The sequence below is a fragment of the Aulonocara stuartgranti genome, assembly GCF_965226115.1.
Source record: "Aulonocara stuartgranti genome assembly, chromosome: 12".
NCBI lineage: Eukaryota > Metazoa > Chordata > Actinopteri > Cichliformes > Cichlidae > Aulonocara > Aulonocara stuartgranti.
In genome coordinates, this window is record NC_138948.1 from 5563234 (window position 1) to 5589690 (window position 26457).

Sequence of the window (26457 nt, forward strand, 5' to 3'; positions counted from 1 at the left end):
AGCGCAAAAAGACGTAATCACAGCGCGTACCGGACGCATCAGGATCGCTAAGCTCCGACAGCGTGTCCGTCTACGGGCCGTCGGGTGAGAAAGCCGAGAAAGACAAAGTTGATTCTGATGCGTCGGTCCGTTCTGTGTTTACGTCTTTGTGTGGAATCCGTGTACCTGCTCTCATTTGCTGTTTGGTTGTTGTTGAAATGGTTTTGTCAGCTTTAATCTGAGAATCTGGCGTTTCTGGCAAAACACAGTTATATTTAAAAGTCGATTCAGGATTTAATGAATTGATATCGCTTTATTCAAGCTCCTCACCTCCCACTTCCACCTGCACTTTCAACTGGACCACGGCCAATCAGAGAGGTCCCGCCCCTGACTATCTCTGATTGGTTAAGTCCACGATAGGGGCAAAATGTGTGTCTGTTGTTGACCACAGGGAAGGTTGCAGATTTTTTTTTTTTTTTTTTGCTACCCGAACAGTTGGTCGCACAGGTGCAACCAAATATTTTTTTTTAGTCGCACCACTGAAAAATTTGGTCGCATTTGCGACCAAATTGGTCGCACTCTAGAGCCCTGCACAGTGAACTTCAGTTACTTGCACACTGTTTCTATATTACTGTGAATATGTTGGTCAGGTTACAGAAGTTTTTTTTTTTTAATAAATTTGAAAAATATCTCCAAAAAAGTTTTGTGAAATTTCTGCAGCAATACATGTAATAAAATATATTCTATAGTTGAGCACTGCACGAGGCCAAACTCTTCTTATGTGCTCTTAATAACGCATTAAACATCATCACCATACAGGCATGAGAAACATTTAATTGTCTTCCTGTTTAACTGTTAGACAATTTTAGGAAATGTGGTGATTCTTAAAGTGTTTAGAACAGCAAAATATTCAAAATCATATTAATTTAAACCCACAACTCATTCCTTTACTTATTTTCTACTTTGTCACCAAACTTTCCTGCAATGTATTTCCGTTTCAAAGTTTCAAGATCCAAATGCAAATAAACAAAAAGACATCTAAAATATGAGTAGACTGAGGTCATTAGAAAATGTGAGGTTTGTATTGTTGCACTGAGCTGCACACACTCAAGGTTGTTACACTACCAGTACAAATTTATCTCTGTTCTTCTCCTGAATAGACAACAGATGGCAAGCATACACAGTTTGCAACACAATCATCATTCCTTTTTGACTTTGTTTCTGTAAAATAACTTACGCAATAGAAACCTGACTGCTGATATAAAAATGGTAAATACTAGCAGAATAACTGCCAGCAGAAAGGCTGCCACATCGATCGAGTAGTACTGGATGCTGGACATCTTGTAAGACTCCGTTCTTAAGTGCGCCGCTCCTTTGTGCCGCATGACAAACTCGATCCAGAACATGGCTCGGTCCAGCGGTTTCATAGGCTGATCTCTTTGGATGCTGGACAGCTCCTTCATCTTCTCCCTGTAGGATGGTTGGTAGAGTACCTCCTTTAGCGCCTCCAAGAAGTTTTCTTTGTTCACTGTTGCAATATCAAGGACTTTGGCCACACCTCTTGCTTTCATCCTGAAGAAGTTATCAGCCTGGTCAAACATAAGTGGCAGGCCAACCAGGGGCACACCGTGGTAAACGGCCTCCTGTATCCCATTGGTGCCTCCATGGGCCACAAACACTCTGGTTTTGAGGTGACCCAGGAGGTCATTTTGGGGCAACCAGTCCAAGATTCGCGTGTTATTACCAAGGGTGGATGGTCTTTTGCCTTTGTGCCTCCAAATCACCTTCTGAGGAAGTTCTGCAAAAGCAGCAGCAATGTCTTCAGCGATGTCCTCTGGAAGTTCTTCTACCAGCGTCCCCAGTGTCATCACAATGACACCATGTTCACCTGAGCTCTGGACAAAGTCCTCTAGCTCTTTAGGCAGGGGCTTGGAGGGTTTGCACTGAAATCCTGACATGTAGACAACGTTTGGCATTGAGGGTCGAGGGAACTCAAAGGTGAAATCGTTTCTCATCAGCCAGATGTCTGCTGACTGAAACAGCTCCATGTAATGTACATCACTGCCAAAATGACGATGGACAAATGGTTTGTAGTTTGGTTCTGTGACGTACCAAATTTGAAAACATGTGAAGAAAAAGTAGAGCATATTCTGGACACGCTGAATGAAAGTCATCTTGTCAGTCAGCTCTGTCCCTGGTATGGGGATGTAAGAGAGTGGGGAAGGTGCAATTGCTAGATGGCCTTCACCCTGAATAGTCCATCGGACATTAAAGACAAGTGGAAGACCCAAACGATGAGCCATAAGAACACCTGTACCAATCGTAGGATCAGTCAGAACCAAATCATATTTGGCATCACGGAGGCTCTGCATCAGCTTGGTATCCTCAAACATGCGTTCCACCATCTCAAGCACCTTCTTATTCATTTCATAAAACTCTTTCACTAAATCATATTCCATTGATAAACGTGTCCAAAGAGAAGCACCTTGTCGACGCATGATTAGTGTTTTCATAACAAATCCCCCAAAACGCTCTTCATCAAATCCGGCCGAGGAATTTATAGTGATGGTCTTGTAGTGAGGGGACTCTGACTTGATGTACCAGGTGTCGTTTGGCCGCACCACTGTGACTTCATGACCTCTGGAGTGAAGCTCTGCGATGATGATATTCATGTTGATCCAGTGACTTCCATCCACAGGGAACACCAAGACTTTCCCTCCATTTACCAACAATGTAGAGCATAGCAGCACTGCAAGTGCCAGCAAGTTCGGATGGCACATCTCTGAAAGAGATTCTGACAAAAATGTCAAGATGTTAGATTATTTCTTAAGCAAATGGTTTGAGTTCAAGAGCTTGTATCACCCTAATAACTAATGACAGATATACCTGAGATAAAGTTTAAGTTGGGAAAATATGGACTGGCCAATATATAAATTTGGAGGTCAGATGTATTTGCCAGGTCTGCTTTGGTTTTGGCTTTTAAGATAAAAACTCAGATTTAAAGGTTAAGTTATAGATGTAGATTATTATCTTAAAGTCATGAGCCTCTTACTCACAGCAGTGAGTATCTCCTGTTGATCTCATTATTGATAAGTTAGTGACTTTGCCGCTAAATTTTCATACCTTTTTAACACCGTAGTCACAAAGAAACAGCAAAACAAGAAATAACTTCTGTATGACTAAACAATGATTCCAACAAAAAACGTGAAACTTGTCCTCTTGATTAGTTCATTTCAAACGTTACAATCAGCTAAACCTTTTTGTACTTGATTTGAATTCTAGAGTCAACATTTATATATGTAAACTTCGTTGATTCTTATGAATATTCATGTTAAACATTTAATCTTTTACTTTTTGTTTTTAAATATGACTTTGCTCATTATCTGCAGTAATGTTTTCTTTTAAGAGATAAGTTAAAGTTTGTGTTCCTTCAGTAAATAGAGGCTGACAAGAAGTTTGGGAGCTAGAGACGAGCATGTTGCACAGTAAAGGTGATTGTGGTGTGGAACCCCAGACTGTTCATATGATCTTAATTAAAGTGTAAATATGAGGGGGAAAAAGGCAGAATTCACTGTAACATTTGAAAAAAATAAATTAAATTTAAAAAAAAAATAATGAAATGCGGGTGAATTTGAAAAACTAAAGTGAAACTCTAAACACTATGAGATTGTTCTACAAGTCTTCTTTGGTTTCAATAACTAAAAACTTGCATTGATTCAGGTCAATTTAAATAATGTAAGGAAACACCGATAAGCTTCTTTATTTCTTATTAGAAAGTGATGGAAAATTTCTGTTCTTCAGGATAAGACCAGTTTGAACAAATTCTTCAGCTTTCACGTTCTTCCAGTAAAGTGATACAGTCCAATACTTCACTTTACTCACGCAGCAAATAAGACGTTAGTGCTTCATGAAAGGTAATCACGTTAAACCTAACCCTTCATAGTTTTTCATATATCGTCAGTGAGAATGTTTAGTAGTTTTTCGTCTGATGATCAAAACCTTGGGAAACAGTTTTAAATAAATACTACTCGGGGTTGGGGGTCATTGCTGATGATGACTTCGACCTCAAAAAGTTTAAGAGTAAAAACAATAAGAACTTTTAAAATGTTTCATGTAACAAAATGGTAAAGCTGAAACTTGACAAAAATAGTGACTTCAATTATCCCTCAATGAAAAAAGAAAAATTGCATAATAAATAGGTGTCAGATGGAAAACTTTAATAAATCCTGAATATATGTTTTAACTAGTTAGAGAGATACTCCCTACAGCTTATGACAAAATTTGATCCGATTTGATTGATGGCCCTAATCATGACCTTTTGACCTCCCCCCTCCCCCCCCGGAAGTGTGTAATTTGATCCCCTAAGCGTGACGAATTGCATCCGGAGAAGGGAGGGGGAACCCCCGGAAGCGCGGCACCTGTTGTTGGGAAAAAAAAGAAAAAAGTTTTTAGAGGGAGGAGAATAAAAGCAGAGAGGAGGAGCACAATTTCTAAGGCACAGACGCAAGATGGATTTCCTTCTGCAGCCCAGCAGCGCTCCTGTGTACTTGGACGGCGAAGAAATCTGCTCTCCCAAAGAAGGCTTTGAATATGACATATTCAAATACAGCATATTTACTATGGAAGGCCTCGATCCGGACCTTATGACCCTACCGGAAATACTCCGGAAGTGTCTAGTCATTTTCAGACCTGATGCGTCATGTTCCCTAAGCATGAGGGGAGGGGTATGGTTGCTGGGGGGAGATCAGAGAGGGTTCCTGAAGCACAGCGGTGACGCAGCAGTTGACTCTGTGCTGTATAGAGAGACAGAGCGGCAGTTAGTTTTCCACAAACTCATAGTTTGAATTCTGTTTCGATATTATGACAATTTTCTCTGTATTTCTTTTTTTTTTTTTACAATAGCGGATGTAATTTTACTTTCTTAAGCTGCACCGGCGTTTGTAATGGGAATAAAGAGTGACTTCCTGTAGAGAACCGTTTCTTTCAATAGTATTTTATTTTCCTATAATACAGACGCAGTAAAAAAACCTTTAAGATACGCCATAGCTTGTGATGAAAATAAGAACTTTCTATCCGCTTGTAACCTACAGGCTGCCTATGTGTAAAAATGAATAAATATCCCTTAGTGAATACTACTTTTCCCTTTGAGAGTCCTTTTTACAAGAGACTGAAAAACAAACCATAATAGCCGTGACAGGAGCTCTTGTTTCTCTCACACACACACACACACACACACACACACACACACACACACACACACACACACACCGCGGGTCAAGGAGGAATGAGACAGCAGATATCAGTTTTTTCTCAATGCTTATAACCTATAACGCGTCCTCCAAAAAATTATTATTATTATTAAAACATCTATATGAGGTAGCTTTTGCGCAGCCTGCTCCTTGGTAGAGTTTTTTTCTTCATTACTTTTACAATGGGTTTTCTCAATAGACAGAAAATGATGACGCTGAGGAGTCAACAGCCGATATTATCATTGCTTGTAACCCGGTAAATAATTTCGTACATCTCCCCATAAAATAAGCCTTAGTGGAAAAAAGCTCATATTAGGGGGCAGGGATAGCTCAGTAGGTAAAGTGGTCGCCCCATGATTGGAAGGTCGGCGGTTCGAATCCACTTAACGGCTACCCTGAGGTACCCCTGAGCAAGGTACCGTCCCTACACACTGCTCCCCGGGCGCCTGCTTAGTGGGCTTCCCACTGCTTCACTGAGTGAATGGGTCAAATGCAGAGAAAAACAAGTAATTTCCCCATGGGGATCAATAAAGTATCCATTATTATTATTATTATTATTATATTCGAATAAGTTTATTCCCCTCTGTGAGAAAGAGTTTTTTTCTCAGAGTCAACCATGAGGCGAGTTTTGTCAACAGGAGGCGAGCAAGAACAACTGTTGCCCATAAAGTAAAACAAATATCCGCCTCTAAGTCGTATTTTACCGTTGCAGAATGTGGAAAACAGACAGCCCTCACAGGAGGCACCCAGGGGCCCACCTCACACACCATAGTTAAAATATTTAAATTTCAACTAAATTTGTAGTAATGATCGGATTTCCTCACTTATCTACACCACACTCCTTGTCCTTGATTTCTTATCGTTTCTTATCGTTCCTCTGTCCCTTAATAGAAACCACATATATAGAAACTATCCTCCCTTTCAGTTGTCTTTTGCACTTCCATATCGCAAAGCAGTTACTGTAGGTTATTTTCTGCTTATGCATTAATGTAATTAATTAACTTATTTATCCTTAAGTAAGGTAATGACTTGAGTTCTAATGCTTTTTGTCTCTTGAGTTAGCTGTCAATGTGGGATTTTTTTCCCCTTTTGTTCAGTTAAAGCTGCCTTTCATTCTTCAACACAGCTTAAACTCTAATAGGTAAGCTTTCTTGTAATTTCTTAGTTCTGCAGGCTTCTTGAAAGACATCCGAGACTCTTCTTTGGATGCTGGCTGCCTTTTGTTTTGTTTTCTGTCAAGATGATCCCACACCGCTTCGATTATCTTGAGGTTCGAACCCTGGAGAGATCAATCCATGACTGATGCGTTGTTTCATCCAGGCATACTTTGACTACATTGGCAGTATGTTTGCGATCATTGTCGTACTGAAAAATGAAGTTGAAGCCAATCAGACACTACGTGGTATTACATGGTCGATCAAAATCTGGTGGAACTTTTCTACATTCATAATTTGATTAATTTGGATAAGAGCTCCAACAACACTGGCTGAAATCCAGCCTCAAAGCACGGTAGAGTATCCACGCTGTGTTAAAGACGGCTATAGACATTCACTGTTGTATCTCTCTTCGGACCTCTTCCATGCATATTTCAAATTTGGATTCATTACTCCATAAGACATATTACAGCTGATTTCTTTTTCCAGTCAATTTCTTGTGTAATTTGGCACACCTCAGCCTTATTTTTCTCTGTTCTCCTTCCTTAAGAATGGCTTATTAACAGCCACCCTTCCAACTCAGATAACTTTTGATGAGGTTTCATGAAATGTTTACAGCACTCGAGTTACTCGCCACGGCCATCCTAAATGCTAAGAACACTAAACTTTAATTCTAAATTACGTAATTAACGTTAACCAGAAAAAACAAGCCAAAGTCGAAATGTTGCTGAGCTGACCTGTGGTATGCTATGTCTTCTAAAGCACGTATAATGTAAACAGAACTGGTCTTTGCACAGAAGCCTGTGGAGCTTCATAATTAACCTCAGTGTGTGAAGAGGACTCTCCATTTAATAATAGCTGTAATAAAATGTAAAGGGCAAGCTTTACTTACACAGCCTCACACACAGTAGATTTTTAAAGTTTTTGGGTACAGGGGTTTAGCCACAGATGCAACATCCACTTTTGATAAAGATCACGCCACCTGTTTATTTCTTAAGAAATTAAGCATCTTCATTAAGCTCTTATTTATAAATGTCTACACAATAATAGACACCGTGTGCTCTGTGACGTTATAGCAGCACTGCCAGCAAGCTTGGATGGCACATCTCTGAAAGAGATTCTGACAGAGATGTCAAGATGTTAAATCTCTCCTTCTGTTTAGTAAGGGCCTTGAGTTTAAGGGTTTCTATGAACTTAAAAACAAAGAAAAATTATTAAAAAAATTCCTTCCTGCATACACACTGGAAGATATTGGCAGTGATGTAGTGACTCCAGATCAAGAAATGACAATGGATTTCTGCAACTTGCAATGATGACAACCAAAACGTAAGTTATGAATGTTTAAGAACACATTAGATGCTATCTAGTGATTCTTATTAAACATAAGAATGACAGTTAAATCCAAGAGGCCAATTTATTTTCCTGATTAGAAGTCGGGATGTATTTAAAAAGCTAACTTCTGAGCCTTGTAATTTCACTTTGGGAATGTGGCATTGTAAAATACTTTGGTATTTTATAATGTACATCATTAGTGATCTAGATTACTAATCTGAGTAAATAATATAACTCAGTCATTTCAGTTTATGTTTGACAGCAAAGGTTGCCATATAGCTAAAACCACCCTGATTCACACCACCACCAGTCTTTCTACAAAAGATTTCCAGTTGTTTTTCACTAAGCTGAGGCACCCTACTTTAATACTTGCATAGCTTCCAGATTTTCTGCAGCTCACTGGTTCAACTGCAGTGTGAAAATTCCTGCCTCTAAATCTCAGGAGGTTTAAAAGCAGGCAACAAAGCTGTTTTTTGTTCCCTGTTTCACAGCTGCCAGCATTAGTGGGTATGAAATTATAAAGCAATTATAAAGCAACAATTATAAATATTGTAAAAGCTGCCATTGATTAATGTTAAATGGTAAATGGACTGTATCTGTATAGCGCTTTACTTAGTCCCTATGGACCCCAAAGCACTTTACACTACATTCAGTCATCCACCCACACATTCACACACTGGTGATGGCAGCTACATTGTAGCCACAGCCACCCTTGGGCGCACTGACAGAGGCGAGGCTGCCGGACACTGGCGCCACCGGGCCCTCTGACCACCACCAGTCAAAAGACCTTTTGTGCTTGCAAGACTTAACATTTTTTCCTTAGTTCCGAATTTAAAATAATCAAAACAAAACTTTATAAGAAAAATCTTTGTTTTGCATCAAAAAAAGTAACTCCATGTTCTCTCTGTATTTAATTTGAGAAAGTCTGAACTTGTGTGACCTTTGAAGCTCCCTTCTTTTTTTCGAAAGAAAACAAATTTCCAAGCTGAAATGCATCCGATTCCAAAACAATTCATTCTTTTTCTTGCTTTTGTTCCTTGTGATCAGAACAAACTATGACTGTGAATGAGGATGGTTTATATAGTGAGATTCCTCCATGCAATCATAAAGCTCAGCCTTGTTATTGTTGAGAGGAGACATCTGGGAAATATTCTGTTCCTCTGTGAGAATCCATATGCTACTACTTAGCTGGTTGGTCATGCATATTTCAGAACAGAACTCGCAGCGTAACTACACAAAGAAATGCTCTAAAACAGCATTAAAGGTATTTGGGGTTTACATTAAAATGCCATTTTATCTTCTAAAACTCTTGCTGATCTTACCTAGAGCGTCCCTGTAAAAAGATCTCACGTTTCAACCAGAGCCTGTTGGTTGTGTGTCCAGCCTGCTTCACCGGTCTCTGAGTGAATGACTGCCATCGGGCTCTGGTTCAGAGCCTTTTGTAGTTTTCAGCAGCAAGGTTGGTTGTATAAGAGAAAACTGGATCAAATGTTGTGAACTCTGATCTATAGATGTAGTAGATAATACTGTTGCTACAGGTTACTATAGACAAAGACAAGTGTATCTGAAATGAATGAATGGTTTTGGGTGAAGACATTTGAGGATAAAATGGAAGTAATTGAAAAATTGGAGGCAACATAGAAATAAACTGTTGTAATTGAGTGTGATGTAAGTAGAAGGTTATTGGCGTGCATTAATCAAACAGTGTGTTCAAATAGTGAGTTCATCTACATGAACTTCATTACCTCGCCCTCTGACTTAAAAAAGTGAACGTGTTGTTTCACAAGACAAATAAATTGCACATTAAAACAAATAGCAGGCCATGAGCTAATGATCAGGAAAAAAAACATTAACAAGAAAAAATTCCCAAGTAAAGCTGCAATAGAGTTCGAAAGAGTTAATGCAAGTCTTCAAAAGATACATTATACTGTAGGTGTGTCCTATTAATTGACTAATTAATTAAATGATTCACATGATTCTACTGGATGTCCTCACACGGTAGATTAATTGCAGTCAGAGACAACAATTAAAGATAAAAAGGAATCTACATTTCTGTTTATTAAAAAACAAATTGAGCAGCGCCGCTTGATATTAACTGACATGACTGAGTGAAGTCAAAGAAACCAAGACGGTGAATAAACTAAATGACATGAAAGTAAAGATCCAAATCGGGGAGAGAAATATCATGGCACCAGTAAACTCAGTCTAGACAATAATGAAGGCAGAAATAAACTGACAGAAAGGAAGTGAAAATGCAGAAAGCAAAAAAGAAATTATCCTTCAAAATAAAGCAGGAACTAAACTGGAAAAGGGAAACACCAAGACACAGACTAAGGTGAAAATAAGAGGCGCACAAATATGAAAGTTTACCATTAATTAACTATGAGTCAACCCAAAAGCCATGATGGTATAATATTCCTCTCTGCCTTAGAGCCCTAAATTAATTGTTCAAAACTATTAACCACAGTGATCAGCTATACTGATGATATTTCTATCAGTATATTTCATTGTCATGGGTTCATTAGTCTATAATAATCATCCACATAGAATGTGCCACTTCCTCTTATTATGTATCTCAAGTAGTGTCCGAAATGTATATATTTATTCTGCTTTATTCGGATAAATATTTGTAAACATCTTTTTCCTAATTTTCCCTCCCTTCTTCTTCAGCCCCCACATCCAGAACTCCGTCCAGCAGCCGGACTCCCACTGTGACTCCGTCCCTGCCGAGGCGCTCGGACACCGTCCAACCTCTGCCCTCTCCCAGCAGCACCCTACAGAGACAGCATCTTGACAGACCCCAACCTCACCACACCCAGGTCTCTCCCTCCTCTCATGCAGACGGGAGCTGCTACACAGAGCTGTACCCTGGTCCTCAGAGCTATGTGGAGAGGCTGCAGGCAGAAGAGGGGTCAGCGGGAGTCGACCCACTGAGGGCCGAGGATGGGAATGTGTACTTTTCACCTGTGGTGGAGACGGTCTCCTGTTTCAAACCCAGCAGGTACCAGTCACCACTGATGGGAAAAGAGAATAAGCCTCTAGAAGTGGGCGTCCTGCGGAGGGTGAAGGAGCTTCTGGTGGAGGTCGATCCCAGGACAATGGCCAAACACATCACCAAGGCTGACTGCATGGTACTGTTTATAGCTGCTCTAATCAATATTTGTAAAGTAATAGGGACTTTTTTAAGGATGGACTGCAGCTCTGCAGAAAGGTTTAGGGATTTCTTTATTTTAGTCTGAACGCAGTGGCAACTATGCTGAAGGAAATCTAGGGCTAGCTATGCGTTAGTGATAACAGGTAAACTATGGGGTATTTGTTTGAATGCAAATTCTAAACCATTTCTAAATCAAAGTGTTACTGATGTGTGAAAACATGCAGATGTTTCAGGAGATTTTAAAGTGTATTTTCCTGCTCATCCTGTTTCCGCTAACTGAAATCTAATGCAGCAGTTCTTACATCTGTGTGTGTTCCTAGGTGGCCAGAATTCTGGAGGTCACGCCAGAGGTGCAAAGAATGATGGGCGTTACCTCCGGGATGGAGCTGCTCACGCTGCCACATGGACAACAGTTAAGACTAGACCTGCTGGAGAGGTGAATACTGTTCAACCAGTTCAGCTGTTCATTAGCGTGATAGAACGGTGTATATCTGACATGAGCCTTATTAGACTTTTGTCCACCAAGTTGGTTTTTAGTTATCTGCAAATTTATCTACTATCAAATGTTTTTACAAACTGGAACCATAAACTATAATGCTGCTAATTAAGTTAGTAGACTAGACTAGAGAGACCAACCTGGCTTTGTTACCAGGCTATAAGACTTTCTGCTGTTAAGTGGGGCATTTATACACAGGAGTGTCACAACAGCAATGACATGGTGTGTTATTCCTAATTTATTCATAGTAATTTATAATTCTTTCCATCTTTTTTTTAGCCTTCTTTTAACTACGTGATTTATTTAGTCATATGTCTGCTTTCCCTTTCAATGTTGTCTCCCTATTCCTGCTGTTGGAAGTCTTGTTCTGACTTTAAGGACCTCTTTAAGCAAAGTGTGATCACTGTGTGGGCTGACATGACCTGATATAACATAACATTCCTGCAGGTTTCAAACCATGTCGATTATGTTGGCTGTGCACGTGTTGGGCTGCACGGGGACGACTGAAGAACGAGCCTGCCTGCTTCACAAAATCATCCAAATCGCTGCTGAGCTCAAGAGCACAATGGGCAATATGTTTGGCTTCGCTGCAGTCATGAGAGCCTTGGAGCTTCCGCAGGTAAACATGCACTGCACGGAGCTTTGGTTATTTGTGTTCATGGAGATAGGGGAAGCACGCAGGAAACAGCCGGAAGAGCAAGGGATGTGTAACAAAGGTTGCCCGGGGTAAAGTTAAACCAGGGTATAGGTAAGAGATTAACAAATATTGACTTAATGGAACAGCGTAGTACAACAAACATGAGGCTGTAACCCCTTGCCTACTGTGTATACTGATAAGGGCGCAATCATGGCTCAAAGAGTTGGCAGTTCGTCTTGTAACCGGAAGGTTGCCGGTTCAATTCAATTCAATTCAATTTTATTTATATAGCGCCAAATCACAACAAAAGTCGCCTCAAGGCGCTTCATAGATACAGAGAAAAACCCAACAATCATATGACCCCCTATGAGCAAGCACTTTGGCGACAGTGGGAAGGAAAAACTCCCTTTTAACAGGAAGAAACCTCCGGCAGAACCAGGCTCAGGGAGGGGCGGGGCCATCTGCAGCGACCGGTTGGGGTGAGAGAAGGAAGACAGGATAAAAGACATGCTGTGGAAGAGAGACAGAGATTAATAACTCAGTGTAACTAAGGGAGGATTCAGGGTCACCTGGTCCAGCCCTAACTATGCTTTAGCAAAAAGGAAAGTTTTAAGCCTGATCTTGAAAGCAGAGCTAGTGTCTGTCTCCCGAATCCAAACTGGAAGCTGGTTCCACAGAAGAGGGGCCTGAAAACTGAAGGCTCTGCCTCCCATTCTACTTGTAAATACTCTAGGAACAACAAGTAGGCCTGCAGAGCGAGAGCGAAGTGCTCTAATAGAGTGATATGGTACTACAAGGTCATTAAGATAAGATGGGGCCTGATTATTTAAGACCTTGTATGTGAGGAGCAGGATTTTGAATTCAATTCTGGATTTAACAGGAAGCCAATGAAGGGAAGCCAAAACAGGAGAAATATGCTCTCTCTTTCTAGTCCCTGTCAGGACTCTTGCTGCAGCATTTTGGATTAGCTGAAGGCTTTTCAGCGAGTTTTTTGGACATCCTGATAATAATGAATTACAGTAGTCCAGCCTGGAAGTAATAAATGCATGAACTCGTTTTTCAGCGTCACTCTGAGACAGGATATTTCTAACTTTAGAGATGTTGCGCAAATGGAAGACCGCAGTCTTACATATTTGTTTAATATGTGACTGTCCGAGCCCCGGGCCTTGGGCAAGACACTTCACCTACCGCCTACTGGTGATGGCCAGAGGGGCCGATGGCCCAATATGGCAGCCTCGCTTCTGTCAGTCTGCCCCAGGGCAGCTGTGGCTACAACTGTAGCTTGCCACCACCAGTGTGTGAATGTGAGAGTGAATGAATAGTGGAATTGTACAGCGCTTTGAGGGCCCCAAAAAGTGCTATATAAATGCAATCCATTATTATTATTATTATTATTATTATTATTATTATTATTATTATTATTATTACTGTGACTCACCTTTAGTGAAGATGCTTAATTTCAGGAATAGCTAAGAGGCCCACTGATATTTAATGTTATCACTTACATGATTTAGCCTTCGGCCTTCTTTTGGGTTTCCCTGCCTCAAGGTGTCAGGCTGTAAAATGTCACAATTCTGATATCAGGGTGCTTCATCACATCCTCAAACAAAAGGTGCAAAGTCATTTATTGATAACTTATTAACCTTTCAGTGATTTTATTAACTCAAATGCAGAAAAGTTTCTTCATTTTATATTTTTTCTTAGTTATTGTTAATATATATTTTTAACTTGGCCTGTCTTTTCTGGCAAAGTTTCTGTATATATTCAAAACTGTCTTTACATAAAAAAAGACATCACCTCTGAATATTTTTAGGAATCATATACATCTCAACTATATTTTCAGACTGAAAAAAATAAAGACAGGGACAATTTCTATAAGATTAGCTGTCAAACAATTGTGGGTTCAGCTGTGCAGGTAATACAAATAGTAAGACAAATTGAATAAAACAAATATATACAAAACGAGAGGAAGGCACAAAAGCAATAGTGTTGTTCTTCGGTCTTTCAGGTGTCCCGTCTGCAGGAGACTTGGATGGCGTTACGGCAGCGGCACACAGAAGGTGCCATTCTCTATGAAAAAACTCTCAGGCCATTTATGAAGAGCCTGAACGATGGAAGAGGTAGAGCGTCTCCTGAACTCGACACCACATGATAAAAGCATGGAGAAACAATTCCTGCTCATATCTTGGTGCTACACCATTGTTTCCACAACAAACATGATCTCTGTATCTGTCTTTCAACTCTCCAGAAAGCTGTCCGCTGTCCAACACCACTTTCCCCCACGTCCTCCCTCTTCTGACTCTGATGGAGAAGAATGCAGTGGTGGGTGAGGAGGGGACAGAACTATGGGAGACGGTGGAAGTTGGGGTGGAAGTGGTCATGTTCCACCTCGGGGCGGCGAGAACCATTGCCCAGCTAGGGGGCATCTACCGCTCTAACGCTGAGAGCAAATTACAAGGTGAGAGACGAAAACAAAATGCAGTATGTCTGCTTTATAACATTAGCAAATTAAATACAAACCTTTAGAAAATTTAAACACGAAAGGATCCGTCTTGGGACCTGCTGTATTTACTCTCCACACAGTTGCCATTCCACTGCAGGAACACGGATCGCATGTTAGGTGCTGCAGCTTACTGCTGTTCTTCATGTTGTTTCTAATGTGCTTTCACGTTTTCCCCTTTCTTTTTTTAAATACTGCTTTCCTCAAGTTCTAGCAGAAAAGTAGCCTAGCATTTCTTAGCAGCCACTTAAGCGTTGGTAGACTAGAGCATGTATTTTTTTTCAATCTGGAAAAAGTCCAACACACTGGTTCCAACCAGGTGGCAACCTGCAATAAAATATAATAAAGTCAGATTGAGGCATGCATGAAATGCATGCAAGTCAAACTACATTTGAAACCTTTTATTGAAGAGACTGGTACATGCTGCAGCATTAAATAATCTGATTATAAAAAAATAATTAGGAAAAGTGTTTTAATTTCCTAAATCCCATTCTAAGGTCATTCTTGAGCTGATGGTTTATTTTAAGTTGAAGTTTATATTATTATCAATCAGTAAGAAATAGCTTCACGACTGGTAGGCCAAATGAACAACCCAAGGCTGTATAGTGAACTGCAAGAACTTCCTCTTTCACTTCCTGTAAATAAACTCTTCCTTGCTTCTTCTGCTCCTGATGGGGTCTTCATCCATCAGGAGCACCCTATTCCCTATGGGTATGATGTCATGTCACCTCTTGTCACGCCAACCGCAGGTCTCACTTCCATGTAATAAAACTTCTCTTTCGCTCTGGCTTCTGTCACACATCACCCCTCGTGCTCATCCACACCCCCTCCACCCTGGCTTCACTCTCTTCTTCACCTTTCTTGTGCACTTTATGTCTATTCTGATAGTTGACCTCTGATATTTAAACTCTACCTTCATTACCTCTGCTCCTTGCAGCTTCCCTGTCCATCCCTCTTATTCACACACATATATTCTGTTCTTGTTCATGTTTGAGACAGGTCCAGTTACAGGGACCTCTGTGGTAGAAATGGTAGTCTCCGGTTCCTTTCTACACTCCTGTGCTGCTAATAATGTTAAACTGATGTGATGTTGCAGGTTTCGGGGAGCAGGCCGAAGTCCTGGAGCTTTTCCTGACTGATTTCCAGATGCGGCTGCTGTGGGGGAGCCGGGGGGCCGAGGAGCAACAGGCTCTGCGATACTCTAAGTTTGACCAGGTGCTCACCGCCCTGTCCAACAAGCTGGAGCCACCCATCAGACGACACTGACCCCAGCACTGTTTTTAGAGGCCTTGTTTATGAGCTCATGCCTACATACATGGACAATTACTGTGTTGGACACTGAGAAGCTCCTCCACTGAAAGCTCATTAAAAGGGAAAGCGCTGTGATCTTTCAAACAAGGAGGCTTCCTAAGCGTGTAGACACCAGAACGAAGCAGTGCACCCACTTAGTTCAAATCTGTCACATGTAGCAGACCGGGATACTTGAAGAGTGAGACTGAAATTTTATAAATGCTTACCTTCCCATACCAGCACTTTTCCAGTTTCTTTTGAAGCTAAACTGATGTAACTCAAGGTTGAGGAACTTTGTCTGAAAGCTTCAGCAGAATGACGACAGTTTGTGAAAGAAACCACTAAATGCTTTGATGGAGTCTCCAGAGGGTGTTTTTATTTTTGACTGAGGACTTGCACTCCTTCAACAACGTCACAGATCAACATTGTCCTGTGTTAGTTTACCTAACAAAGGACTGCATGTACTCCACAGTGGCACAGGGCGACATGATTTGGAAGTGTAAATATTTGGTGCCCTTTAGGTTACCGAGGCTGTGCCTCAGTCTGATAGGCTCATGTTTGTAAATGTTTTAATCTCCCTAAAGGCTGGACCTTAGCTAAATCCACAAACATATGTCACATTGTAGAATGTAATAACAGAATAACTGTACATCTGTATTTCAGTTTTTGTTTAGTTTTTTGTATCTTTTCAGTAATTAGGATTTTATAATTTGAAGAGATTATTAAATGTAACCTGGGGTCAGTTCGTGTTTCCTCTTTGTTTCCTTTTCTTCTTATTATAACAATGTCACTTTTAATGTAAGGGGAGTGAACTGATCCTAACTGCACGAGTACGGCACACAGGTGCAGATCATTTTTGTAATCTTAAACAGTTTTACTTTTTATTTATCAAAAAGTGTAAATAAACATTTATTTCACTGGAGGTTGTTTTATTGAATAAAAACAGTCATGCTTGTGAGCTAGCTGGCAACTCGAGCCGCGCTGCAGCATACACACTAACATGCCTCACTTTCCCCGGGCCATATAACAAAGGCAACCTCTATTTTTTTTGGTCTGTTTAGCTGTAAATTTCCCCTCTCTGCCTTTGACATGTCGGTGCTGAAGCTTTTCTAAATCACTGCCCTACTGTTTCAACGCTTCCACCATTAAAGCTTTTACCTACAGGCTTGAGGAGGTTACCGATCACTCCCCAATGTCAGTCTGTGTGTAGCATATTTTTGCGGAGTGATGAACTCGGGCCCTAAATACCAAACTCTTCCTGTATTCTTCTGCTGTGGTGAACTTACATTTCAAAGTGAATCACCTGCTTCTAAACTCAGTTACAATCAGGAAAATGAAATTAACAAAACCACTTCAGATTTTTGACACTCATTAGTTAAACTGCAGGAAAAGACATAAAGACCTGGATGACCTGTAACTTTGCGATTCTAAGTTCAGATAAAACTGAGGTTATTGGAATAGGACCCAAAGTCTAATATGATGAGAAATATGATATCTTACTCCAGATCACATTACTTTGGCCTCTAGTAACAGTGTGAGGAACCTTGGAATATGTCTTCCATTTGCGCAAAACCTCTAAAATACCTGTTCAGTTGTAAACTTGTTAATTTCTGGCTCTCTTCCCAAGCATGCCTTTTGTCCTGTCTTCCTCCCCTCACCTCAATCGGTCACTGCAGATGGCCCCGCCCCTCCCTGCACCTGGTTCTGCTGGAGGTGTCTTCCTGTTAAAAGGGAGTTCTTCCTTCCCACTGTCGTGAAAGTGCTTGCTCATAGGGGGTCATATGATTGTTGGGGTTTTCTCTGTATGTATTGTAGGGACTACCTTCCAATATAAAGCACCTTGAGGCGACTGTTGTTGTGATTTGGCGCTGTATAAATAAAATTGAATTGAATTAAAAATTCGTGACTTTTGTTACAGGGTAACACGTATTACAAAGACCATACAAACAAATCATGGAAATGCTTCATTAAAAATGCGTCAGTGCCAAAACCCATATGCAGGAGGTAGAGAACACTGAACATAAAGTTCAAGTTTTAAGTGAAGATTCTAAGTTTAAAAACTTAAGCAAGGGGAGCAACAGAATAAATTAAAAGAGCTGCAGAAGACGTAACAGAAACGTGTAGAGATAACACATCACAAGAGAATGACAGGTCTATTTTTTACACTGTGAGCTGAACGGGGATGGGAAACAGGAGACAGCTGGAAGCAATGAAGACAATCAGTCAAAAAGTCTGAGTCAAGAAACTAGAGAAAATGATCAGAGTATAAAGGAAAACAACCCAACTACAAAGAACAGCAAGAAAACTCTCATTAAAAATGATACAGTGGAACACTGGTTAGGTGAAAAGAGTCCCTAGAGTGATAAACCAAAGACAGGAAGTCAAAACACTAAAACGCTCAAAGCACATCCTGTGCTGAAGCAGCACCAACATTCCTTAGTCTGTTCCCCAAACCTCAAAACCATAAACCTGTAGAACTGAAATATACACCCAATTACCATTATTCAAGATGTTTTAAAATGTAACATTGCAAAATATTGTATTTTAGTTTGAAAAAAAAAAGGTTTAATCATATGCATGAAGCTTAGGTCACTGTTAATAAAACTACAAAAACAGACATCTCACTGAGGTGCATATCTGAAGTGTGCTGTCCATGACAAAAAGTGAGGGGAAAAAAACCCTAAACAAACAAATTAAGTTATTTTATTTTGCAAGGACCCAGAATGTTATAACACATGACTCCATCAAAGATCATTTTCACATTAATAGCTCCCTCTGCTGTATGCAGGACACAACTTGGATTTATAGCTCTGGGGGTTTTTTTGTTTTTTGTTTTGACTTGCTAATAGAAGACCTTTCACAAACACAAACACATTTTATTTGAATTTTTCAAAAATCTACATGCATAATTACATAAAATGGATATTAAACATGTTTAAGAAATTACTTGAATTGCATTTTTAAGTATGATATTTTAACCCAGATGGTTTGTCTCTGTTTCATTTGGAGCTACAACAACAACGTTTTTTTTTTTTTAATATCCTGTTGTTTAAAGTTCCTAGAAAGTATGGAATCATACCAGGTAAATAAGTAAATAAATAAATAAACATCAAAGTGATAAAAAATGAGGTTTAGATCCATCCCATTTAGGTTTATGAATATAAATTATATAACCTATTACTTTACACCATGTTTCCTATTTTCACCCATGTTCCAGTATGCAAGATTCTATTTATCTAGTAAAATTGAAGGCTACATTATGTATGTGGCCTTTCCGCACTTATTAGTCTACCTTCTGCTTCTGTTTCACTGTTACCTAAACGCCATATGGAATATCTGTGAATTAACTGTAAGTCTCGGGTTCAGGTTTGATGTTTCGACTAAAAACAAGAAAGTTTGTGACTTGTTAGCAACAACTCTGTTAAACGTGCTGTCACAACTTTCTTTCAAACAAACAAACAAACAAACAAAAAAATCCTGATACCAGACCGTTTCGCCCTCTTATTCCCCATTCCAGTTAAAGTAATCTGTCAGGAAGATTTCTAGTAAAGTTTGCCAAAGTCTTACGTTTTTCTGGACTGTGATCCTCCAACGTGTCCTACAATTCACGGCCCGTGCTGGATGCTCTCTGGGAATTGTAGTCCAGTTTGTCACTGAGCTACGTCTTTCTGGGCGCCTTCCGGGGAGGAAAAAACTACAAAATCAGCCGGTAGCGATAAGGAGAAGCTCCAAACTGAGCTTTTCTGTCTACAAGCAGGCAGCCAAAATGTTGGCGACACTGTTTGTGCTGTTTTTGTTCTTTTGTAACCCAGTCTGCTGCGTTTTCCAGAAACTTTACTGCACCATATCGGACAGCTGCGACTGTGACTTTAAGCCGAATATTAGAGGTGAGACGTACTTGTGGATGCTAACCTACGGAGGCTGCTTCGTGTTAGCAAGCTAGCTTGTATATGAAACTGTATTTTATTGTTGCTGTATTATACTACATATGTTTCCTATAAAAATTATATCCGCTAACTGTTTTTTGTTTTTTTAGTGTACAGTGTTCCCGAGGAGGCAATTAAGGCTTTCATTGTAGCTTATTGCTGATTTTCTAACTGGTATGCTAGCTGGCTGAATAAAAGAAATTTCTTACAATATCTGTAATTAAATTAGCTAGTTGTCTACTTTGCAGGTTTTTCATGACAACAGCCACGAGAAGTAGATTTTTCTTGCTCTGTTTTGTTCCTGAAGCTTATTCCTATAACCCTTTATTGTGGTTATTACAGGGCACCCCAGCCCTGTAGTATTGCACCAACAAAGATTGTGACTGTTCTTTTTTTCTGATCGCCAGACTTGGAGTGGGACCTCTACAAGAATGTCTATGGACAGCATCTGGCTCAGGACATTGTGTCAGAGGAGGTGGGGAGGTTCCTTCATAATAAAAGCCCCAGTCAGCCACTGGTGCTGTCTTTCCACGGCTCCTCTGGGACGGGAAAGACGCTGGTCAGCTCTATGCTGGGAAATCATCTGTACGGCTCAGCCATGAGCAGCCCGTATGTCCACCAGTTTGTCCCCACGCTGCACTTCCCCTTGCCCCACCGAGTCAAGCAGTACAGGGTATGTTGAGAAATACAAATGGTTATATCTAAAATCTGAAGTAATGTACTAGTCGTTTTATTGTGTGTTCAATATAAAATGTTTGTTGACCATAACAAAGGGAAGTTTGAATGCTGTCATTCCTAATGTGCAAACAGGACACTGCTTTCTTCTTAGGAACATACATTTAGAACTTACAAGAGAGTCCTGTGATTTTGCTCCCAATTTCAGGGAAGATGGGCTGGTCAAAACAAAAATGATCACACAAGTAGACACAAAAAAGATACTTGACTCATATGATCATTTTTGTTTTATGTTCAGCAGACTCTGTCTATAGAATTAACTAAGTGGGAACTAGTTACTAATCATTTAATTATATACTAAAAGTTCACAAGCGAGTGCCGCCTTTCAGACAACAGTATTTGCAGTTATACATGTTACACAGCCTATAATTAAGTAATAAAAGCAGAACAGCAGCAGACGTAATTAAAAGCATTGTTAGTTGCAGTCATAGGTGATGTGTTGGGAGCTTGTGAAATTAAATATCCATCCTTTGGTTTTGTAGGAGGAGCTGAAGGACTGGGTGCAGGGAAACCTGACGGAGTGCGCTCGCTCAGTTTTCATTTTTGATGAGATGGAGAAGATGCCTCCAGGCCTCATTGATGTCCTGGAGCCCTTTTTGGGTCCGTCTCATGTTGTATTTCGCACCAACTACCGCAAGGCGATATACCTCTTTATCAGGTACTTAACACTCCCCTAATCCAGTGAGGCATGTCCAGTGTTTAGCTTCCTAAAGCACCAAGAAGGATCTATATGACACTAATTCTGCAGATATGAACTCTCTCCAAAAGAAGTTCTTGTATTCTCTTTGTCAAAATAACTTAAAGCTTTCATGAACGGTTAATGCTCAAAACTTTATTTCTCTCCCGGTGATGCTTAAAGAAGAAACTTTTTTTTTTATTACAAAGGGACAGGCAGCTTATTTTGTGTTTCTTGTGTGCAGCACTGCAGGAGAGGAGGTGATAAACAAAGTGGCTCTGGAGAACCGTCAGGCTGGACGAGAGAGAGAGGAGATCAAATTGGACAACCTGCAGGAGGCCATCGCACAGGCAGTTTACAACAATAACACAAGTAAGACTCATTTTACATGTTTAAGTACTCCACACTCTTAGGGTAAGGTGGTTTCATCCCAAACCGCTTCAGAGTTTGATTAAAGTTCAGTACGGTATTTTCTGTGTATAGGATAGAATAAAACAGAATAGAATGGCCCTTGTCATTGTACATGTACAACGAAATTGTGGGAGTTCTCAGCTGATCAACTGAGAACTGAATAAAATATAAATAATAGTAAATATAGTAGAAATAACAAAAAGGAGAAATATAGACAAAAACAAGAGGAAGGCAAATATTAGAGAACAAGTTGCAAAGTGCTTGAAGTAGAAAAAGTAAAAGTAACAATAACCATGATAAAATATTAATGTTTTCTATTTACAGAGCACATAAAATGCTTTACAGATCAATACTTGCGTTCAATAACATTTAAAGGGAGAAATAAATTAAAAAAGAAGTAACTGCAATCAAATGAAATGGGTCATAAACGCTTGGCCAGTAGGCTGTAGCCTCAGCACCAGATAACAGTCACATGAGAGCCTGGACAAAGACTCAGATTGTTGAGTAAAGGTCTCATAGTTCAGATATGTAGCACAGAGAGAAGCCATGAAGGACCTTGAAATAGATCCTAAAATCAATTCTAAGTCATACTGTGAGCCATTATCAGGAGGTTTAGGGAAAGGTGTGATGTGATGACTCCGGCTTCTGTACAACCTGGATTTTCAGTTGAAGCAGGTGAAGATGTATGTTGAAAGTGTGAGAAGGTTAAGACATTTTAAATGCTGGTGTCAGGAGGTAAAATAGTTTTTTTCATGTCAGTGTTCTCACCTTGGTTTGTTCAAACACAGTGTTTTTTTTGTTTTTTTTTACTGTATGTTCACTAGAAGAGGAAGAAGGCAGTGATACTGATGCTTTGGTGCTCTTCCAGAGCTAAAACTGGTCTTCTGACTTTGATTCATTTAAGTTAATCATGAATATAAAATTAAAGCCCATAATAGAAGCAGCATCATTGCTCTGCAGCAGTGCATCATAATGAACACAGAAATTAAGCAGCCTCTTTGAGCTAATTTTCCAGTACATTGCTGATGAAAGCTTTCATTACTTCAGTAACTGAAGTGAGTTTTTACCCCCCATTCAGGCGGCCTCTTCAAGTCCAACATCATTCAGCAGAAGCTCATCACCCGCTTTGTTCCCTTCCTGCCCCTGAGCCGATACCACGTTGAGCGCTGCGTGCACTCACAGCTCTGCCAGCGGGGCAGCTGCAGCCGCAATGACGTGGTGGAGGCAGTAGGGGGAGACATGAACTACACTCCAGCTAAGGGAAAGTACTTCTCCAACACTGGCTGTAAGACTGTCCCTGCCAAAATCAACTTTTTCCTGTGAGCTGAGGGGAACTGGGTTTAACTTTTAGGACTGAAAGGGAAAATCTGAGAAAGATGCTCACATGCAGGTCAGAGCAGCATCTGGAGGCTAGGATGCCCTGGGAGCATGAAATCAAGGGGCGTGAAACTCCTGACTGTCCGGATTTGCAATCAGTGATTGTATATTGCAATCTCCATGAAGGTATAGTTGGCATTTTCTGACTTTTTCAGGAGTCATGCCACACTCTACCTCAAACCCAGCTCTACCTTTTAATTTTTATATATTTTTGTTGGTATGTTGTGGTTTCAGGTTTCAAAGGCTTCAACTGGAAGTCATTAATTGATGTTTTCTTGTTTTTAGGCTCATTATTTATCCAGTCTTAATTTATTCTTTGTCAACACTGCCATCCCTCCATGGTCACACTGATGAGGAATTGTCACAGGTGTCCAGAGCGGACTAAACAGCTGGAGGTTCTTTGCTGAGTGAGCGAAGACCTTTTTTTGTTTGTTTTGTCTTCATTTCATTTTTCTAATATTTTTCCCAAAAGGGATCACACAAGATTGTTTTTATTTTGGGTAACATTTGTCAGCAATGGGATTTTTGCTAAGTGTTGACTTTCGACGATCATTATCCAAGTTTTTCACCCGGATGAAGCGACATATTTGGCTTGTGGCAAAGAGAGCTTGACATGAAAGTACACGTCATCAGTCGGCTTATTAGAAAGTAGAATATATTTTAGGACTGAAAGAGGTCACAGGATAAAGGAGCTCCTTTGCCAGATCATTTTAAAGCAAATGAAAGAAGAAGAGATGAGTTTTACTTTGGGGAAAAAAAACCCAACTTGTGTGCTGCAGCCCTGCAGGCTCGGTGCCATATTTTGGGAGCATGTGACCACTTCTGCCATCAGGTGGCAGTAAAGACTTTGTTTTAGACAAGTGTAACGGAGGTGAAGCTGAGTTCACCAAGAGCTCAGTGCATTTTAATTCACTTACTCCCATGTGAGTGAGTTCTGTAGTGCTTTTATTTTGTTTCATTGCTTTAAACTGTACTGTAAAGGCAGCAGGTAGGGATGTTTTTAAAACACTGAAAGTGCACTTTATGGAGTATTAAAAAGACCTGGTGTTCTTTGTCAATTATGAAATATTTCCAAAAGTTTGGATTGTTTACACCAAATTACTAATTATAAAGTATTAATTTTTTCTTGTAATAAATTGCGTGTTAAATGCAGTGAAGAACAAGGGTAACGGAGTTCACAGGATGAAGATGAAATTCTTATCGTATCAGGGTGAAGGTTGACACACACAGAGGCTCGTGAAACTCAAGACAGCCGCAGGGATCAGCGTTCATTAGCTTTGCTTTCAGTACAGAAAAGTCTAATAGTCAAATCAAACGCCAGTTTTTTTTGATTGATTTTTACTTTTTCCACTCAGCTTTGCTGTGTTGCTATGGAGAAGGCAGACTCCAGGCTAAAACTCAGTCATGTTTTGTATGAAAATTTTTATGCCATCCATAATCGGCGACAGTTAGACTCCTCACACTACCACGGTTAATACAATCTCCACAACAAAACACTTTGGTTTTTGTCCTTGTTGTTTCTTCTGAGTTACACAAGTTTCAGGTCCAGCTTCTGAACATTCGTGACTGAAGCGTTTGAGGTATTGTGCACCTTTTACTGCTACAATGTAAAGCAAAAATAAAATGTAATGGCACAAGAAAGGTGTTCTGTGCCTTTTGTCCAGTATTTATTTATTAAAACAGGGAGCTTTCTCTGTTTTCTTGCATTTTAATAGAAAATATTCTTTTTACTTCTGAGAATATCAACAAATATTTCTGGGACAACTTCACCAATTCCAAGGTGCATGGAAAAGATCAAACATCTGATGGCATGAAGACTCAGTTGATCCTGGTGAAGGCCATAAGCTGAAACGCGTTTGATCACCTAATAAAGTTGTTCCTATTACTTCTGTGAATATGACATGTAACTACAGCTTTATTTGTTTATTTATTTTTGATTCAGTTTTTTAACAATCACCACTCTGATTTCAAATTTTCAAACTTTCAAAGAAAGATATTAAAGGGTCCAATTACTTTTTAACCCTTTGGGTGCTTTATGTTGAATCAGGCAACTGGTCACTGCAGAGGTCACTGCAGGACTCCAGGCCTCAAGGGCCGGTGTCCTGCAGGTTTTAGATCTCACCCTGGGTCAACACACCTGAATCCAATAATTACTTCGTTACCAGGCCTCTGGAAAACTTCAAGACATGTTGAGGAGGTAATTTAGCCATTTAAATCAGCTGTTTTGGATCAAGGCCCTGCAGGACACCGGCCCTTGAGGCCTGGCATTCCCCATTCTTTTGCTAAATTAATCTCCAGTTTCTTTTTTTTTTTTTCGCTTAACCAACTCGAAGTTACCTTCATTCTTCTGTTTATCATTTATTGTGATTTATTTGCCACACTGGAAACCCAAGTGCTCGGAGCGACTGAATCGAGAAGTTGTTTAACGTAAATAAATTCGGAGTTCTGTGTTTCTCAATCTGAGATAATTATTCCTCCAATCATAATGACACTCATACTGAAAATGCTTAGTAAGACCCCACAATCACAAAAAACTAAGACATTTGCTGCCGCATTCATTGAAAAACTTTGAGGAGCAAGACCCCAAAAGGTTGATTTTGTTCATCCGGCCGTAGCATTTTCAATGGGAGAAAACGCTACATCCAAGTGACTTCTTCAGTCTCAGCTGACTGCAGGAACAGAAACAACCTTTTGGGATTTACTTACCTGGATGATTGAGCATGCATCAAGACTTTGGGGGTCAAGACTGTGCATGAAAAAGCTGCTGTTAAATTTACTACACTGACGATGCTTTTTAAAGATAAGTCACTGTTTTGTACGGTAATTACATATGCATAGTCTAACAGTTGAAATATCAAGAGACTGAAAGACATCTGTAAAACCTGCAGTGAAGTCAGTGTTCTTCACATAGAGTGGTTAACGACTGTTATTTGCTGTAACTCAACAAGTAGATAATGGTCATGTAATACAACAACATGTTCATTTAAAACTCATCCTTTCTCAACATTATCCAGCACTGAAAACTTTACAAAAGCCTGTTTTTCTGGTATTTTATTACAAATTGCTTCAAAAAGGGTGAAGCATGATTTTTTTTTTTTTTTTTTTTTATCCACCTGTCCTTGATTGTGAATGACTGGAGCTGCTGTGTATCAGCTCTCTGTACGAGATGCGATGCTGATTAGATCTCTGAGAAAGACGTAGCTCTGATATCTCGTTGAGCAGGAAATTAATAGTTTCTCCATCGGAAATGAACAGGTGTCAGAGGTCTTCAGGAGGCTGTGTTTGTTCACTCTTTTCAGTCCGTGAAGCTACATTCTCACTTGTGTGGACATTTCTCTTAACTTACTTGACATTAGATCCAACTCATTTACGCATGACACCTCATTTTTACACTGAGTTGGCACAGTGGGGTGGTACTTAGCACCATCCTCTCACAGCAGGAAGGTCCTGGGTTTGAATCCTTTCTGTGTGGGTTCTCTCTGGTAAAGACACAGTTGGGGTTAAATTACATGGTGATCATTACGCATCCAGCTGCATTCTT

General features: G+C 40.0%; 3 protein-coding genes across 5 annotated transcripts; 2 read left to right on the plus strand and 1 right to left on the minus strand.

Moving 5' to 3' along the window:
* Window positions 1-959: 959 nt before the first annotated feature.
* Window positions 960-19406, minus strand: LOC309718995 (UDP-glucuronosyltransferase 2B31-like). Of its 3 annotated transcripts, XM_082554700.1 has the most exons (3): window positions 9037-9102; window positions 4633-4772; window positions 960-2773 (listed from the first exon to the last, which is right to left on the minus strand). In XM_082554700.1, the coding sequence occupies exons 2-3, from the start codon at window positions 4691-4693 to the stop codon at window positions 1179-1181; spliced, it is 1656 nt and encodes a 551-aa protein (XP_082410826.1). In that variant the 5' UTR covers window positions 4694-4772; window positions 9037-9102; the 3' UTR covers window positions 960-1178. The 3 variants fall into 3 exon arrangements, with proteins under 3 accessions (XP_082410826.1, XP_082410827.1, XP_082410828.1); XM_082554701.1 differs by lacking the exons at window positions 4633-4772; window positions 9037-9102 and adding an exon at window positions 19359-19406 and having other exon boundaries at window positions 961-2773; XM_082554702.1 differs by lacking the exon at window positions 4633-4772 and having other exon boundaries at window positions 961-2773; window positions 9037-9107.
* On the plus strand, window positions 10366-16713 carry LOC309719515 (SH2 domain-containing protein 3C-like; the record flags this gene model as incomplete). The annotated part of the gene is made up of 6 exons (XM_082555677.1): window positions 10366-10845; window positions 11189-11304; window positions 11812-11983; window positions 14010-14121; window positions 14250-14459; window positions 15598-16713. Coding segments are annotated over 6 exons (1260 nt in total), but the record flags the coding sequence as incomplete, so codon positions are not given.
* Window positions 19407-19473: 67 nt separating the features above from the next.
* On the plus strand, window positions 19474-24557 carry tor2a (torsin family 2, member A). The gene is made up of 5 exons (XM_082554705.1): window positions 19474-19678; window positions 20125-20390; window positions 20935-21110; window positions 21373-21500; window positions 22618-24557. The coding sequence occupies exons 1-5, from the start codon at window positions 19558-19560 to the stop codon at window positions 22860-22862; spliced, it is 936 nt and encodes a 311-aa protein (XP_082410831.1). The 5' UTR covers window positions 19474-19557; the 3' UTR covers window positions 22863-24557.
* The last annotated feature ends 1900 nt before the right edge of the window (window positions 24558-26457 follow it).